The sequence below is a fragment of the Carassius carassius genome, chromosome 3, assembly GCF_963082965.1.
Source record: "Carassius carassius chromosome 3, fCarCar2.1, whole genome shotgun sequence".
In the NCBI taxonomy this organism is placed as follows: Eukaryota; Metazoa; Chordata; class Actinopteri; order Cypriniformes; family Cyprinidae; genus Carassius; species Carassius carassius.
This window is the reverse complement of record NC_081757.1, coordinates 25,121,191-25,137,571: the sequence shown is the minus strand read 5'-3', so window position 1 is coordinate 25,137,571 and position 16,381 is coordinate 25,121,191. Positions and strand designations below refer to the sequence as shown.

The window sequence follows — 16,381 nt, the reverse complement described above, 5'->3', positions numbered from 1 at the left end:
ATTTAAAGTGATTGCTGTAACAGAAACCTGGTTGAAGGAAATGCAAGTTGACAGTGTACAGATCAACGGTTACAACATGTTTTATGTAAACAGGATGGGGCAAGGTGGAGGAGGTGTTGCCCTCTATGTTGATGCTAAACTTAAATGTAAAGTTGTTGAGCACAAAACTATAGCTGTGACTGATTTGATGGAAGCATTAATGATAGAAATCATAAATGACAAAGGAAAAAATGTGTTAATCACTTGTGTTTATAGACCACCTGGGCCTGCTACTGATTTGTTTACAGAAAAAATTATAGAAATGTTTGAGGATGTAAAGTACAAATCAGTAATCGTATGTGGTGATTTCAATATAGATTTGGGTAGCAAAATAGCAACTAACGACTTCAAGAATTATATGGAAGTTGCAGGTTTATGCCCAATGATAACTAAACCAACCAGAATCACAACTCATAGTGCTACGATTATTGATAATATATATACAAATATACACGGTGAAATTATAAATGCTATTTTCATGACAGATGTGAGTGATCATCTCCCTGTATTTAGAATTTATGACAATTTCTGTATTAATACTATGCAAGATAACTCTCTCGTTGTCATAAGGGATACGTCTAGTAAAGCTATTGAGAATTTTAAAGAAGATCTTAAGAGACAAAATTGGGATCAAGTATATACGAATGACTTAAATAATGCTTAGAATGCTTTCATGACTACAGTAATTAATTCATATGATAAAAATTGTAAACAAATCAAAATTCGTGCTCAAACTGCGAAAAAATCCTTTGATAACCCTTGGATGACAAATGGGTTGAAAAACGCTTGTAAAAAGAAAAATTATCTGTATAGAATATTTCTTAAAAAAAGAACAGAAGATGCAGAATGCAGATATAAAAAATATAAAAACAAACTTGTATTAATTATAAGAAAACAAAAAAAAGGATTATTACACCAATCTGATAGACGAAAGTAAAGGCAGTATCAAAAACACATGGGGTGTAATAAATACAGTCTTGCATAAAGGCAGGGCCAAAATTATTACTCCTGATTTTATAAACAAGAACAACTCAGATAAATATGCGACAGAAGAAATTGCAACCAAATTCAGTAATTATTTTGCAAACATTGACTCCAATTTAGTACAATACATCCTAGATGAAAACATTGATGGTAGTATTATTCCACATAGTGTAAGCAGTATTTTCCTTGAGAGGGTACAAGCGAGTGAAATTTTGAAAATTGTGTATGAATTTGCAAATAAAAAGTCAAATGATTATACAGATATGAATATGTCACTGATAAAGCAAATTATAGACGTTATTGTTGAGCCTTTTACTTACATTTGTAATTTGTCATTCACTACAGGGAAATTTCCAGAACGTATGAAAATAGCCAAAGTGGTTCCACTTTACAAAAAGGAAATAAAAATGATGTTTCGAATTATAGACCCATATCCCTGTTACCACAGTTATCTAAAATTTTAGAAAAATTATTTGTGTTTAGATTAAAAAAAATTTGGGATAAAAATGAATTGTTAAATAATAGTCAATATGGATTTCGTTCAAATCATTCAACTGCAACAGCGATTTTGGAACTGGTAGAAGAAATAACCAATGCTATGGATAAGAAACATGTTACTGTAAGTGTCTTCGTGGACTTGCAAAAAGCGTTAAATACCTTAGACCATGAAATATTATTGAGTAAATTATATAAATATGGTATAAGAGGCATAGCTCATCAGTGGGTCAAAAGCTATTTAAAAGAAAGAGAGCAGTTTGTTGAAATCAATAACACAAAATCAAAAAATTGTCCAATAACTTGTGGTGTACCCCAGGGATCGGTACTAGGTCCACTACTTTTTCTTCTTTATGTGAATGATATAGCAAATGTTTCGAAGTTACTAAAATGTAATTTGTTTGCGGATGATACTACTTTATTTTATGCTGGCAAAAATATAAATGACGTATTACAAGTTGTAGAGTATGAGTTTGGGAAAATTATGAGATGGTTTAACGCCAATAGATTGTCTTTAAATATTAGTAAGACAAAATTTATGATTTTTAGTTGTATAAATAAGGATTTTGATGCAGCATTGTCAGTACAAGGAGTACAGATTGAAAGGACTCATGAATTTAAGTTTTTAGGTGTTGTGATCGATGAACAGTTGACATGGAAATTCCATATCGACCATGTTAAATCTAGGGTATCCCAAATTATAGCTGTGTTACATAAGGTAAAAGTATCTTTTAATAAATGTGCCTTAATTTTGTTATATAATTCATTGATTGTTCCACATCTGACCTATTGCATTGAAGCATGGGGAAGTGCAAACAAGACTTATATAGAACTAGTTTTTAAATTACAAAAACGTGCTATTCGCGTTGTAAATGGAAGTGAATATAGGGCCCACACAAATCCAATATTTATACAGTTAAAAATCTTAAAATTTAATGACTTATTCGAATATAGTCTCATTTGAAAATTTATTCAAAAACTTATTCAAATTTAAGTTCATTTGAAAACATTACCTGACAAATTGCAAAATAGATTCATCAAGAAAGTTAGTAGATTCAATTTAAGAGGAACTGAAGTCTTTCAGAAACCTGAGTTCAGAACAAAATTAAAGGAAAGATGTGTCTCAATACAAGGTGTCAGTCTGTGGAACAATCTAAATAGCGAAATTAAAACTTCAACATCGTTTTTTGTTTTTAAGAAGAGTGTAAAATCATTAGTAATAAAGAAATATTATGCTTTTTAGCAGGAAAATGTGATATTTGATTTATGAATGTATATGTGCTGCAAAGTAGACGTGTGTTGTAAGCACACCTCTTTGGAATTGTAATTTAACTTATGTTGATAAGGGGCAGATATTATAAGTTTATCTTCTTTCTGCTCCTTTTCATTTCTTTTTTTTAAAAGAATGAAATAAAATATGAAATGAAATGAAATGATATATGTGGGCTGCTCTTCACCCAGGACCTATCCACCTTCCTCTCTGGCAGTGAAAGCTGTGCAGCTATTGTGTATTGATTGTGTCTATGATTGTATGCTGTTGTTTTTCTACAGGAATTGCCTCTGACTTGCCGATAGTTTTATAAGCATGCTCGGTGCCGGTCACATTGGATTTTCGCACTGTGTACATGTGTGTTTTCCATTGAGATTTTTAGAGAGAATGTCAAGATTTTTAGTCACATATTCAGACAAATTTTGAAATCTTTCAGTGCTTTTAGTTTCTGCACTGATCTCCCGGGCAAAGAAAAATTCAGTGTGTGATCTCAGGCTTGTTTTATTCATGCAGGGTTTTAAATGTACCAGCTCACTGTGAGCAGTTTCGCATTTACAAACATTGTGTAGACATGTTTAGTTTGCACCACTAGCAGCAAAATTGTAAACAAAATAAACCCCCCGGTTTAATTTAGTTTTTTTTTTTTCTAGTTTTTCCCCCCCTGTAAAACAGTGTCCTCTAATTTCTCCACCAATAGCAGCACACAAAAAAAGGTTTCTAAACAGGTTTTTCAAATACTACCACCAGAGGAAATATTGTAAATAAATGCACACTTTACCATTAATTAAAAAACAACTAACTCACCAGTCATCAGTAACTCACAATTTGATTAATGCTTTTCTCTCTGCGTTCTTCATTCACAGGTGTCCACCAGGTCACATGGTCAAGGCAAACTCCACTGGTAAATTCTGTGTGTACACGCTCTGTGCCAGCCGCCCATGTCACAGGGGCACTTGTGTGGCACAGTCTCCCTCCAAATTCACATGCCACTGTCCTGAGGGCTACCGTGGCCTGCACTGCGAGGTGACGCTGGCCATCTACCAAGATGATGTGGGCCTCAGTTTCAGCTCCCTCTTTGCCATATGCATCTGCTTTATGGCCCTACTAGGTATCTATCTTCAGCACATGCTCTTAAAAACAAACAAATCACGTATTCACCTTCATAATGTTCCCAACGTGGTTTGAAATGAGTTTTTTGTTATTGTCTAATTGGTTCACCTATGTTATTTTATAGACCTATATCTAATATTGGTGACTAATAATAATTGTAGTCACAATATCAGTGCTTTATTGGTTCTCGCTGATGAATGGGAGTTGCATTAAAACCCTTGTGCAGTCTTTATTTGTGAATCACACTCATGGTCTTCGCAGTTAAAAGTGATCAAATATATTTTTGTTAAATTGTATTTTTTTTTTTTTTGAGAGAGAATTTTAAGGTAATAATTAATATTTATGCAATCTTTTAATGTTTTTATACATAATTGTTTACTTTAATTAGGTTGTGGATTTAAATGTATATTAACGCATTCTCAAAGACTACTTTTTGTCAAGATGTATTTATTTATTTATTTATTTTGCTTTAAATGTTGATTTACTAAGTGATTTTACTCAATGTTTTGAAGTGTCAGTTTTTGAATTATTATTACTACAGTCAAACCTGAACACAGAAAACATTTTGCTATACAAAACATCATACAAAACTTCTATAAAAATGTAACAAAAATAAACATGACTGCTTTATCAGAGCTTAATCCTTTTGGGCCTGATCTGATTTCAACCTCTCATTTCAGTTTTCTGACTCATTTTGGATGTATGGTTATAGCCATACCAATTAATTTAACTTGTTTCCATCTATAATATCAAAAAGTTCTTAAATCAAGAAGGATTTTCTAGATAAGTCAAAATTATTGTCTTGTTTTCAAAAAAAGAAACAAGCAAAATAATCTGCCGATTTGGTAAGCAAAATAGTCTTATTTCAAACAGAAAAGTGTTTTTTTGTTGATGTTGTTTGTATGCTTGTTTTTTAACCCCATTGACAGATTATTTTGCTTGTTTCAAGCAAAAACCCACTTAATTTTATCTAGTTTTTTTTCTGAAAAAAAATAAATAATAATATTTACTTGTCTAAAAAATACTTCTTTATTTAAGAATGTTTAGATATTGTGTGTGCATTTATTTCCTGAGGTCGGTCATTTCTGACCGAAGACCTTGAGTGTGACTATTTTTTAAAAAAAAAATTTTTTTGCCCTCAATTTTTTTTTGTGTGTTCACATACCAAGTGCCATAAAAGTCACCAAGTTTTGTACCATTCCAATGAAGCTATGATTTTTTTAATTTAAAAATTTAAAATCTTTGGGTCAAAATTGCCCGAACACCGCACAAGGTTAAAAATGAGCTAATCAGCAACACTACTGGTGAACTTAACAGTTTTAATGAACAGTTTAACTGCAAAAGTACAGTTAATTACTCAATTGTGTTGAATGATAATGTCTCTCTCGGTCGACACCGATTGTTGGTTTTCTGTGAAAAATTAGTTTCAATAGGGGGCTTAAAATAATGCATCAGCCCTTTTTTTTTTTTTTCGTCTGTCGCATAAATATTATACTCTGTTCTTCCTCCTCTGCTGGACCTCATGTATTTTTAAAACTTATTTTGATGGTTGGCACTTCAGTATTCTTGTCCTGTGATTATAGATGTGTATTTATTCATATGACTGTTCCGGCTTTCCCCATGTAGTAGCTTAGAGTTTGTTATATGTATATATTTCATACATATGCCAAGGGTTCTACCAATTGTGTTCCCATGTGTTGCATTTTACTAGCATTGTCTGGCAGCAGTAAAGAACACAGTCTACATAATCAATGATCATGACTGTGAAACTCGTATTAACTCCCTTCATTCGGACTTCCTCATCTGCCTGCATGGCTGCGCTCAGCGAGGCCAAAGGGAACCAAACAATCTTTTTCCTCCTCTCACTGTTTCGTTCCATTATAGATTTGACATGACCTTGTTCATTCTCAGCTCCAGTTGCTTTTTAAAGTGTTAATTACTTGATTTGTAGGCACACATTGTGCTGTTTACCCAAGCCGGGCTGGAAATTGAGATCAATGCACTAGGGTTTTGGTCAGAATTTCAATGGTCCAGACTGTCCTCAACTGAATTTAAGTAGCCCGTAAGGTTTTTAACCAATTCCCCCCACCCCCTCTTTTTTTTCTTCCTCCTTTGTTTTTCTGCATTCCATCCTGCCAGTTTGGAACGATTCCAAATGGAGACAAGCCGCAAGTCAGAGAAATATGGTTCTCTCTGCCATATGAAGGGCTTCGGCACAGCATAAAGAAGATTTTTTTTCTTCCTGTAAGGCGGTTAATAGGTTTAGCATACCGTGCTAACATTACGCCTCCACCTAACCAATCAGGCCCCACTCTTCCCCACTGAAAAACAGCCCCTTGCTGACTAACATATCATAAACAGCAAAGAGGGAAAAAGTACATCTGTTAAACTCCAGGAGCAGATAATAGGGAAATGTGGTGTAATGGCTTTGAACAGGAATTGGATTGTTCTTGTATTTGCGAATTTTGATGGGTATATTTTGCCATCGTGGTGTCTAAGGGTACGTTTACACAACAATGATTTACTAAAAATGGAACCATTTTACCTTTGTGTTTATCACATACAGACAACAGTGTTGTCAAGCGATCCCTGTTCACATGGATCCATGAAAACAACTTAAAACACTGTATTATGCATGCCAGACCAGTAGTTGATGTCACTTTGTATAGAAACTCTTCTCAAATGTGTAATGTGCACTCGCTTGACATCACTGTAATCACAAAAATACCCGTTTTGTTTACACTAAGGCAATAATGGAATCTTTTTCACAAACTCTGAACCTATTTTCAAAAGTTTATTTTCTGGCCTCCAAAACGCCATTGTCATGTAAATGAACAGTCAAAATACATAAAAAGCTTTCAGTTTTGTCGTGTAAATAGCCCCTAAGAGATTATATGACTTCTATGCTCTGTACCTGTTAATTTACAAATCACAAGAGAATTCAACACTGGATGGACTCCGCAATGATCATAATTCAGTGCGGCAGGCTGTCCAGAGAACCCACTGTGGAGAGGCATCACTTGTCCTCTATTACACCTGGATTTTCAAGTATCTTTCTACAGCAGAGCTGATATGCAGATTTGACATTCACACAGTGTAGATGCTCACCTGCGGGAATAACCACCCATCATAACTTCAAAAGATGGACTTGAATGATTATGGTTTATAGTGCTCTTTGACAATCTCTCTCTCTCTGTGACTCTCATGGGATCCTTTTTTAATGTCTGTGTGAAAAGTTTCTTTCAGTTAAGAGACTCTCAGCAAAGTGTCAGTACCCCATCTCCATTTTCCATGCAAAATGCGGTGATATCTGCTCAGAGATTAAAAAATATGCCCCATAAGTCTTTTTATACCTACATTTAGATATTAGGACTCTTGGATTTTTCTCATTCAACTAAGCCAAGTCTGTCAGATTTTGTCCTCTTATTTTCTACATCCTCATTTTCCTAATCATTAACCATTGAACATTTAATGTCACAATGTGTTCTAAAGCTGCCACAAAGTTTCTAGAATTTGTATTGTAGTTGTCATTTTGGGACAAAACCAGTTTAAGGAGTGCATGGTAATGGTACTTTTAATAGCATGTGATTTCTTTGAAATGTTGCATTATGTCAGTTTTGAATAAATGCTTTCTGAGAAAATGCATATACTAGACAGTGTGCTGAAGTATTACATGCATGTCACATGCATTCAGATCAAGCATCGGAACGCAATACAGATATACAGTTAGACTATAAAGGGATAGTTGTAGTATTTTTTCAAAGTAAATGAGAATTATATCTCATTAGTTTTTTTTTTTAACCACAGTTTGAAGAAAAGTCATAATGTGAGCCATTTTTTTATTAGTCACCTAATGTATACAGTTATCATGTTTTAATGTAAGAAAAGTGGAATGTCTTAAAATACTCAAAAGACTTAAAATATGAATTACATCAGTTACTCACAGTAAATTGATTGTTCTGACTTAGAATCTTTTTTTTATTATTATTACCGTCCAGTATCCAAGTTTAACTAACAAATTTATCTTTGACTTGCTGTGCAGAGACTTGTGGTTCTGAGTTATAAATTAAACAAACTACAATTTACAAAGATGAACCACTGCTGTTGTGCTTTTCCAACCTATGAGAATGAAGAAAACATTGTTTTCTGTCAAAACTTTTCATCAGCTTCTATTGTTTTATGTTGAGCAAATTATGCTAATTTTCTCTTTACTATCAGAAGATTTCTACTAGTGCTGTCAATCAATTAAAAAATTACGAATTAATCGCATAGGTTTCTGAAATTAATTGTGATTAATTGTAATTAAACCCACCTAATGTTAAACGTTTTAAATATACTTTTATATTGCAATCATTTCACATTAAATCTTCAGATTAATGCAGAAACAACAAAGACAGAATATTTTTTTTATTATTATTTGTTAAATGGCATATTTGTTATGGCTGGAAGTGAATATCACTGATTCCAATACTGCTCCTGGCTCTTGGAAATTGTTCTTCCACCCCCACCCAATATTTAACCACTGACTGAAATTTAATAAAGTTATCAAACACTAAGTATTCATCTATATTTAATTTAGAATTTAAAGCTACGAAAGTTATTGATTTCCCTTTTTTTTCTTCTTTGATTAACAGACATCACAGAAGCTGGGTTTTTGTGTTATTCAGTTGCTATTACATAAAGAGCTACTGCTTCCAAATGTGACATGGATCTGACACGCATGCTCGTTGTTTTATTTGTTGTGCTTTTAATATCAAATGATACAGGCTACAGCAAACCCCACCATATTTGTGTGTGCAATTAAAAAGCACACCCTTTGAGAACAGTATAACAGCTGACAGGACCAGAAAACTCATTTTTACTGACATTCTGTATGGCCTGAAATATCTAATCTGGCCGCAGTTCACTATTGTTCTATTGAAGCTCCCATGTCACCTGTACCATTTCTGTGCTTGTTTGACTAGCGCTTGGGCGAAGTAGTGACTGCATCTTCTCCTGCCCCATCCCTGTGTCAACTGTATTAAATATGTTTTTACCTTTACCTAAATATATTTATTCCTGCATTAACATGCTAATTTTGACAGCACTAATTTTCATATGTTCATAAAGATAGTATTTATTACTTTTATTAAGATTTTTATCTTGTGACTCTTGGCTTGTCAATATGTTTAGTTGAGTTCAGGTTTTGCTGTCATTGTGAGGACAGCTGGTCCATAATCTAGGCAAATCTAGACCGACTCAAAGTCAAGTCAGTGCAAACATGCTGGATATTTTTATTTGATCTTCTGTTGAGGCTTCAGGGCATTTAAACCAAGTAGTGGTGAGCTTCAAAACTCTGTGCATGAGTGTGAGTGTGTGTGGATGTGGAAGAGGGAAATTGAATAGTATATGATAGTATGTAACCTTTATTATTATTATTATTATTATTATTATTTTTATCATTATTATTATCTTTCTCTGGTGTACTTGTGTAGATTAGTTCATGTGATGATAGCAATAAATGTCAGTATCATATCCTTATACTGATGTTAAGCATTTAAATTTGGAGATTGTTTCCAGAGAAGTTGAATGGAAGTGTGAAAAAGTTGCCTAATGGTTAGAGAGTCAGACTCGTAACCGAAAGGTTGCAGGTTTGAGTCTCATACTGACAGGGATTATTGGTGGGAGTGGAGTGAATGTACAGAATGTACTGTCTCCCACCTTCAATACCAAGACTGAGGTGCCCTTGAGCAACGCACTGAACCCAAGCTTCTCCCCAGGTGCCGCAGCAAAAAATGGCTACCCACTGCTCCATGTGTGTGTTCACAGCTGTGTGTGTTCACTTTGGATGGGATAAATGAAGAGTATTAATTCCGAGTATGGGTCACCATACTTGGCCACATGTCACATCACTTTCACATGGTTTCATACATTTCAGATCCCATTCTGGATATTGTTTAGCTGAATTGCATTTCCAACTGCATTCAGTATTGTCTCAGGTGTGTCTCCCAAACATTGATGGGATATTGTTTATTAAATGAGGAAACCAGATATTGAGACTGTTACTTTGTGTTACACTGCTTTTCTATTTTTACGGATGTATAAAAATAGAGCATGACGAACATTACCAACCCACTTTGTCAAAGTTGCGGATAGTTATTATATGTAGCACCATCTTTGTATTACAAATTACCTGTATGCAGATTATCTAATGCGGTTAGAATTTGTAATCTGAGAGAACAGAAACATAAGAAAGAGAGTAGGAGTAAAGTTTTCATATGTGGTCTGAGCGACTGGATGCAATTACACCTGGGCAAGACTCTTGAGGTTTGAGTGACTGGATAGTTATCTGATTAGTTAACAAATTGTGGTAAATATAGTATGTGGAAAAAATTGTTAAAATATAGGGGAAACCATGCAAATGAGAACAGAGAGATGAACAATGCAAAATCTTGTCTGTAGAGCATTGGGTAACTCATTTTCAGTTTCCTGATTTATCTTTTCTTCTAATTGTCTTTACTGCCTTCTCATCCTTTGTGATTTTCTGTATTGTAAAGGAAATTCAGTGCTGCTTGTGGAGAGTGTCAATGCTATTAAATTAATAATCATATATATATAAATGGATGAACAATGTGTTTCATTTAATAAAACCGAATGCTTTGCCCAGGCATTGATTTACTGTGTTTTCCTTGAGAAACACAATAAATTTAATGACCATGAGGAATCATCATTTACATGTTCTGTTCCAGTGTTTATCAGAAACCTTGATATATATATTTAAACAGCTCTTTTCAGACTTTGCTATCTGTGAAGCGCTTGAAGAGAAAAACATTTCTCCTCTGGCTAAAGGTCTGTTATCTTTAGAATTTCAGAGTTTCACATTGAGGCACGAGTTCATTCCATAGCAGAAACAGAAGAGGCGCCTGAATGTATTTCTATATTGCAGTGTTTATCATCTCTGCTGTGGAGATTAGGATGCTGGGCTGGTCTCGGGCGTCCTGAGAGAGGTCTGAAGGGTCAGATTGGAGGGTCATGTGATCGATGAAACGGGCAGAGAGGAGACAGAAGGCTTGTCTGGAATCAGATGAAGAAGCCTCTCACTCAATAGCAACCACATAAGATGCATTCAAAAAAATTACTGTGAAAAGTTAGACTGTTGGAGAGACAGAAATCGCGTGAGAGGGAGCAAACCAGATTTTAGGTCATTTTTAAGGCATATTAATGAAGATGACCATTTTTAGACAGAAATGGCATTTAAATGAAGTCACATTTGGCAATGAATAAGGAATAAAATTATATAAATTTCAGCCTTTTTTCTCATACAGTGCCTGGACAGTCTGACAATTTAATAATGGTCTTGCAAGACTCTTTAAATTGTAAGTGTGTAACATTTTTCAGTGTCGTTTTTTTTTCTTCACATTTTTACACAAGTTTTGTATATCACACATATGCCACAGTTGTCTGAAGCCATTTTTTTCACAAATGATCTCAGTTGGATAGACACACTCCGTATGGCTTGCTGCACATCTTGTCATCATCTTCTACAAAGCTTGACAAAACTATGCTACAACACATGCCATATGTCAGAACAGAAATGGTCTTCCTTCATCAAGACTTTTTTTTCTGTTTGCAAATAAGACATTTCACCAACAGCATGCATTTGATTACGGAGACTCTCCAACCTCACAATTGAAATCTTGAGCTCAGTTCATTGCATTGATTGGAGGACAAAACTGAACTTAAAACGGCTTTTCACTTCAAGCATCTGCCTTTCTTTGGTGGTGACACGGTGTGACAAATCTTTAAAAAGAGCACATATTTGATGAGCAGTTGTGTGTGGCGTAGTTACTGGCAAGGATTGAGATTGTGTTTTTTAGTGTGTTAAGAGTTATCGGTGTGGAATTGTGCTGCGAGGCTTTCAGTTAAGTGCAAGCACCTTTAGATTAATCCAAAAGCAGTTATCAAGTTCTCTGACAAGGCCATTATGAGACCTTCTCACATAAATAGTGCTTTTCTCAGCCTCTTCATGGTCCCTTCACCACATGTCAGGTTCACACGTCTTGCTGACTTGAAAGTCTAAAACTGGAATTATTCACGAGGTCAACCTTAAAAAAAGGTTGCAATAGACACATATTACCCCTGCTGAGGTAATGAAGTGGAAGCAATAGAAGGAAGGGAAAGAGAAAATCTCAAAAGATCTGAAGATAGAAAGAGATGAAACCACAAAAGGCAAGCACACAAAAGAAGAAGGTAAATGGAGAAGAGATCTGAATCGAAAAGAGAGAGACAGAGAGAATAGAGTGTTGGCAGATTGAAGTGTACTGGGCATTCGATAGCAAGATAATATACTCTAAAGGTCAGAGTGGTGCCAAGCAGGATTGATTCAGCGAGCTATACTTGACACAAGCCTCAGCGCTCACTGAAATAATCTGTCTGTGGCAAATCAAGGCCATGTCTACAAAGTCATCATGCTGATATCAAGCCACCTTAGTGCCAGGAAAGCACAACCTGCGGGACACTCCAGGCAATGTGCTTTCACAGGCCGGCTCGCCTAAAAGTAGTTCAACCTGATCTTGGAAAAGGGTCAGCGTTTCCTGCAGATTATAATAGGCTAAAGTGATCCTTGATCAGAACAATCAAGGTAATTCTCCACCACTTTCTGTTTCTTCGCAGTGCTGCTGTTGGGGATTTTCCTGTACACACGCTGGAGGAGCTATAAGGGGCTGAAGGAGGGTGTATATAATGTGTCTGCGCACCATGACGGATGGGAGGACATTCGAGAGAACGTGCTCAACTACGACGAGGAGGGCGGTGGGGAGGAGGATCAGGTGAGTGCATGACTTCTGTTTCAAAATTGATTTCAGATCACAGGTCAGAGAATCCAACCTCTGCTTCGCACACACGAGGACAAGCAAGTGTTCAAAGTTACTGTGACAACTTGTACAGGCTGTCATGCATCCCCATCGAAGCGAGGCACCCTTGTCAGTTTGTCTCTATGACAACCTCTAAAATGTAAAAATACACTCTGATACCGATGGCAAGTGGATTCGATGAGCGCAGAGAGAGTGCGACAACTCGATTTTTCAGAATGTGGCTTTTATTTAAAGAAGCCCAGCGAACAAGAGGTTTGGGGTGTTTGATGTAACCGCCCGCTTCTCTGATCTTTCTGAAGTATGTGGGTGTAGATAAGTTGCAGGATCTTTTATTCTCATATCTGCCATGTATAAAATCCTGTTACATGATTATCAGATGCATAGTGGTGCTCTGACACTCTCCATCTGATGAGGTTTCACACATCTTCCTCATCATGTAATCAATTACGCCCACACCCGTGTCACCCATACCTCCCTCTCAGTCTCTCTTTCTCCTCTTCCTCTTCGTACATTTTTGTCCTCAAGGAAAAGAGCTGCACCGCTAAATAAAATGAGGAATCATCGTCGGTGGAATGGGATTAATGTTGACTCTCAATGGGAGAAGGGGACTGGTATCTTGTTTTGTTGCGTTGACTGAGTGTGTAATGCCGGGCTATGCTCTTCACTGCGTCTGTCAGGATTCTTCCTTTCAGGTGCAGGAAGATGCACAAAAAGGTGTTAATCAGAATGCAGCATTAGCAGCTTGAATCCGGATTAATGCCATTAACAGTTTGGGGGATAATAAATTATATGATGAAGAAGTACAGACAAGCAGCTTATTTCAGTCAGTGAGGTCTTATTAGATGTAGCAGTTTTTGTGGCAGACGTTGTTGTTATTACACCAGTTCCTAAACATAATGGCATGTTATATAATGCTCATGATCTTGTTATTTGTCAGCGCTTTATGCATTTCATTTACCCCTCTCTCACTCCCCTTCAGAATGCCTATGATATGGCAGAGCTCCAGAAGTCCCTGCAGCCCAGCCCGGCCCAGTCGGTGCAGTACAACCGGTCGCGAGCCATCCATCACCACCCTCCCTCCCAGCAGCAACAACAACATTTTTACCAGCCTGACCCCACCTCCAGAGCAGGCACGGCCACCACCACCTCCTCCATCTCCTCGGGAACAGCCACCATCCGTAGGGACGTACCCCCCTGCCACTCTCCGGCTCAAGGCCAGACTGCAAATCCCAGCCGAGCAGCCCAGCTGGCCCGCAAGAGCTTGTCATTCTCCAGCCAGGACCTGGCCCGCTACCTGTGTGAAATTATCCGTGATGCCGACCAGCACCAGGAGACAGCACCCTTCGACTCGCTTCAGGTCTTCTCCACTGAGGGGGGTGGGTCGCTGGCCGGGTCACTGAGTTCCTTCAGTTCCGCTGGGCTGGAAGAGGGAACGACGGCGGGTCACGAGTGTTTGAAAGAGTGGGGACCGCGCTTCGAGAAGCTGAAAGCACTCTATGAGCGGGCCGAGGGCAGCGACCTCTAAGGAACTGCCAGGAAGGGTTCCTGCAGCATGAGGAGAGGAGGGAGACCACTAAAGACTTGTCTAAAAACCAGAGGGATTTTTCTTACGCCGAAAATTCCTACGCTTTGGCTTTCTCTGGATGCATTACTTCATGCAAGACACTCCCTCTGCCTATGGAGGTGGGTGGCATTTGAGACTCTCAGTGAACAGCAAATGGGATGTGCTAATCCAGGGCACAGCAAGTTGTGGTCATGGAAGATTTTAAGCCCTGAATGGGTATCTTTATTTAAGTGACTTGCAGATGACAATGATTTTAGTGGAACCATTTGTTGTCTTTGTGACCATCATTGGCAGAGCGCTTTGGACGTGTTCTATATGTCTGTTTGGTCTATATGTTCTTAAATAAAAGAAACACGGTAAGAAAAATAAACTGCCGTGCTCAGATGTGACTAGGAAGGGGTTTGTCCTTCACGGGCCGCATTCTGAAATCAGTTCGCCACTTGTTCTGTCAGGGTGGCCACTTGTGTTCATCAATCATAACTTCATACTTGGATACTGTTGATTTTTTTTTTCTATTTGCTCAGCCCTCCGCTTAGATTCTGTTCACTCAGATGTGAGGATGAAAGAGGCAGTCTGTGGGAAAAAAGACCAATAAAAACTGAAGATGTTTGCAAAACCATGAGTAAAATGAAACAGAAAGCAGCCTTATTGTTTGGCATTTTAGGAGACATTCCTTGGGAATACAAATTGTGCCCCTTTTTTTCTAGCCAAAAAGGAGCGAAGGAACGGCTGGAATACAAATGTGGTTGAGGGACAAGGTTGAGTGGCTGGCATGAGATGGAAATTTTCTGTAGCTGAAAACTATCAAAAACTCTCTTGGCTCTCACGCTTTGCTGAGCGGTAGCAATCAGAGTCTGCCAAACTAAAGGATAGCCATTAAGACAAATGAACGAATGAGAGAGTTGTTCCATGCGATCAACACAAACGCGATATCAAGCTCTGCTGGAAAAGCTTTCAGCACTGGAGTGAGCTTACAGTCTAGTCTGCTTCCTACCGAAAGTATTGTATTATTAACCAAACCAGCTTACCCGTCTGTATCGTCATTTCCTGTTCTACTATAAATAACCCCTTGTATCCCATCACATTATTCGGCACTGCAGTGAAAGAAATGGGCCTCGGTACAAGGTGCATTCAGGTAATGGGGGGCCAGTGGTTTCAGACCCTGAGTAACTCCCATGTAACATGTTTAATGGGCTTGTGAACGCATGTGGTGAAGCTGCATGGGTTGAAGGAAAAGTGTGTGCAAAAGAAATAACTAAAAGTCTCCCCCCGTGAGCCCTCAAATGCCAACCTTGTATTTTATGCATTTTAAGGCAATGTTTTTTGCCCTCCTTTTATCATTTCTGTTATTTATTTATTTATATATTTTTCCGGAGAATGCAGTATGTGGAGCATGACAGGCTTGCTGAGGAGAGTGGAGCGAGTAGGAGTGTGTTAAAAGACATCAGAGTGCTAATCCTAATGTGAACTGATCGCTCACTGTCATGCTGTGAACCAAAGGATCATGGGAGTTGGAAAACTCGATGGAGAAGTTGTCACTCTTATTACGGATCTCAAAAAGTGCCAATATTTCCAAAGGCAGCAACAAGAGGTTTTCAAGTCGAAGCTAAGAAATATAGTTGGAAGTGCAATGCTTACTATTTCATAGAGTTAAAAAGAGGCCAACGGGATTGCCGTTTGGAGTCATCCTTGTAAGGGGATTGGGGAGAATCCAGTGCGAGGTGAGAGTATTCATGAATGAAGCATGGGCTCTGTCTTTGAATTACAGAAATCCTTATCTTACAAAACCAATTCCTCTGCAATTTTGAACCAAGGCCACCTGTTTATTTGTGTGGTAAATATATACAGTACTCTATTTTGTGAAACAATGTTTTTACCTCATTTGTGCATATCAAAACAAAGTAATTGCTTTTTAAAAATATATATAAAGGGATCTAATTCTGTTTAAAGCTTGTTTTTTCATGTATTATTTAATCCTTCTTTAAATTGGTAAAAGTATCTTGACATTTTGTATTTGCATCCTTTAAAATCGTTTTTTCTTTCTCAATAAATGGAGTTCTTCTGTTA

General features: G+C 37.2%; 1 protein-coding gene across 1 annotated transcript in view; it reads left to right on the top strand.

Moving 5' to 3' along the window:
- The window catches only part of si:ch211-186j3.6 (neural-cadherin), a 266,160-nt gene extending 249,779 nt beyond the window's left edge, over positions 1 to 16,381 (top strand). Inside the window, exons 31-33 of the mRNA XM_059534392.1 lie at positions 3,652 to 3,896; positions 12,551 to 12,705; positions 13,730 to 16,381. Of these exons, the coding sequence (XP_059390375.1) occupies positions 3,652 to 3,896; positions 12,551 to 12,705; positions 13,730 to 14,275 (946 nt within the window). The 3' untranslated portion in view covers positions 14,276 to 16,381. The remainder of the gene's footprint in view (positions 1 to 3,651; positions 3,897 to 12,550; positions 12,706 to 13,729) is intronic.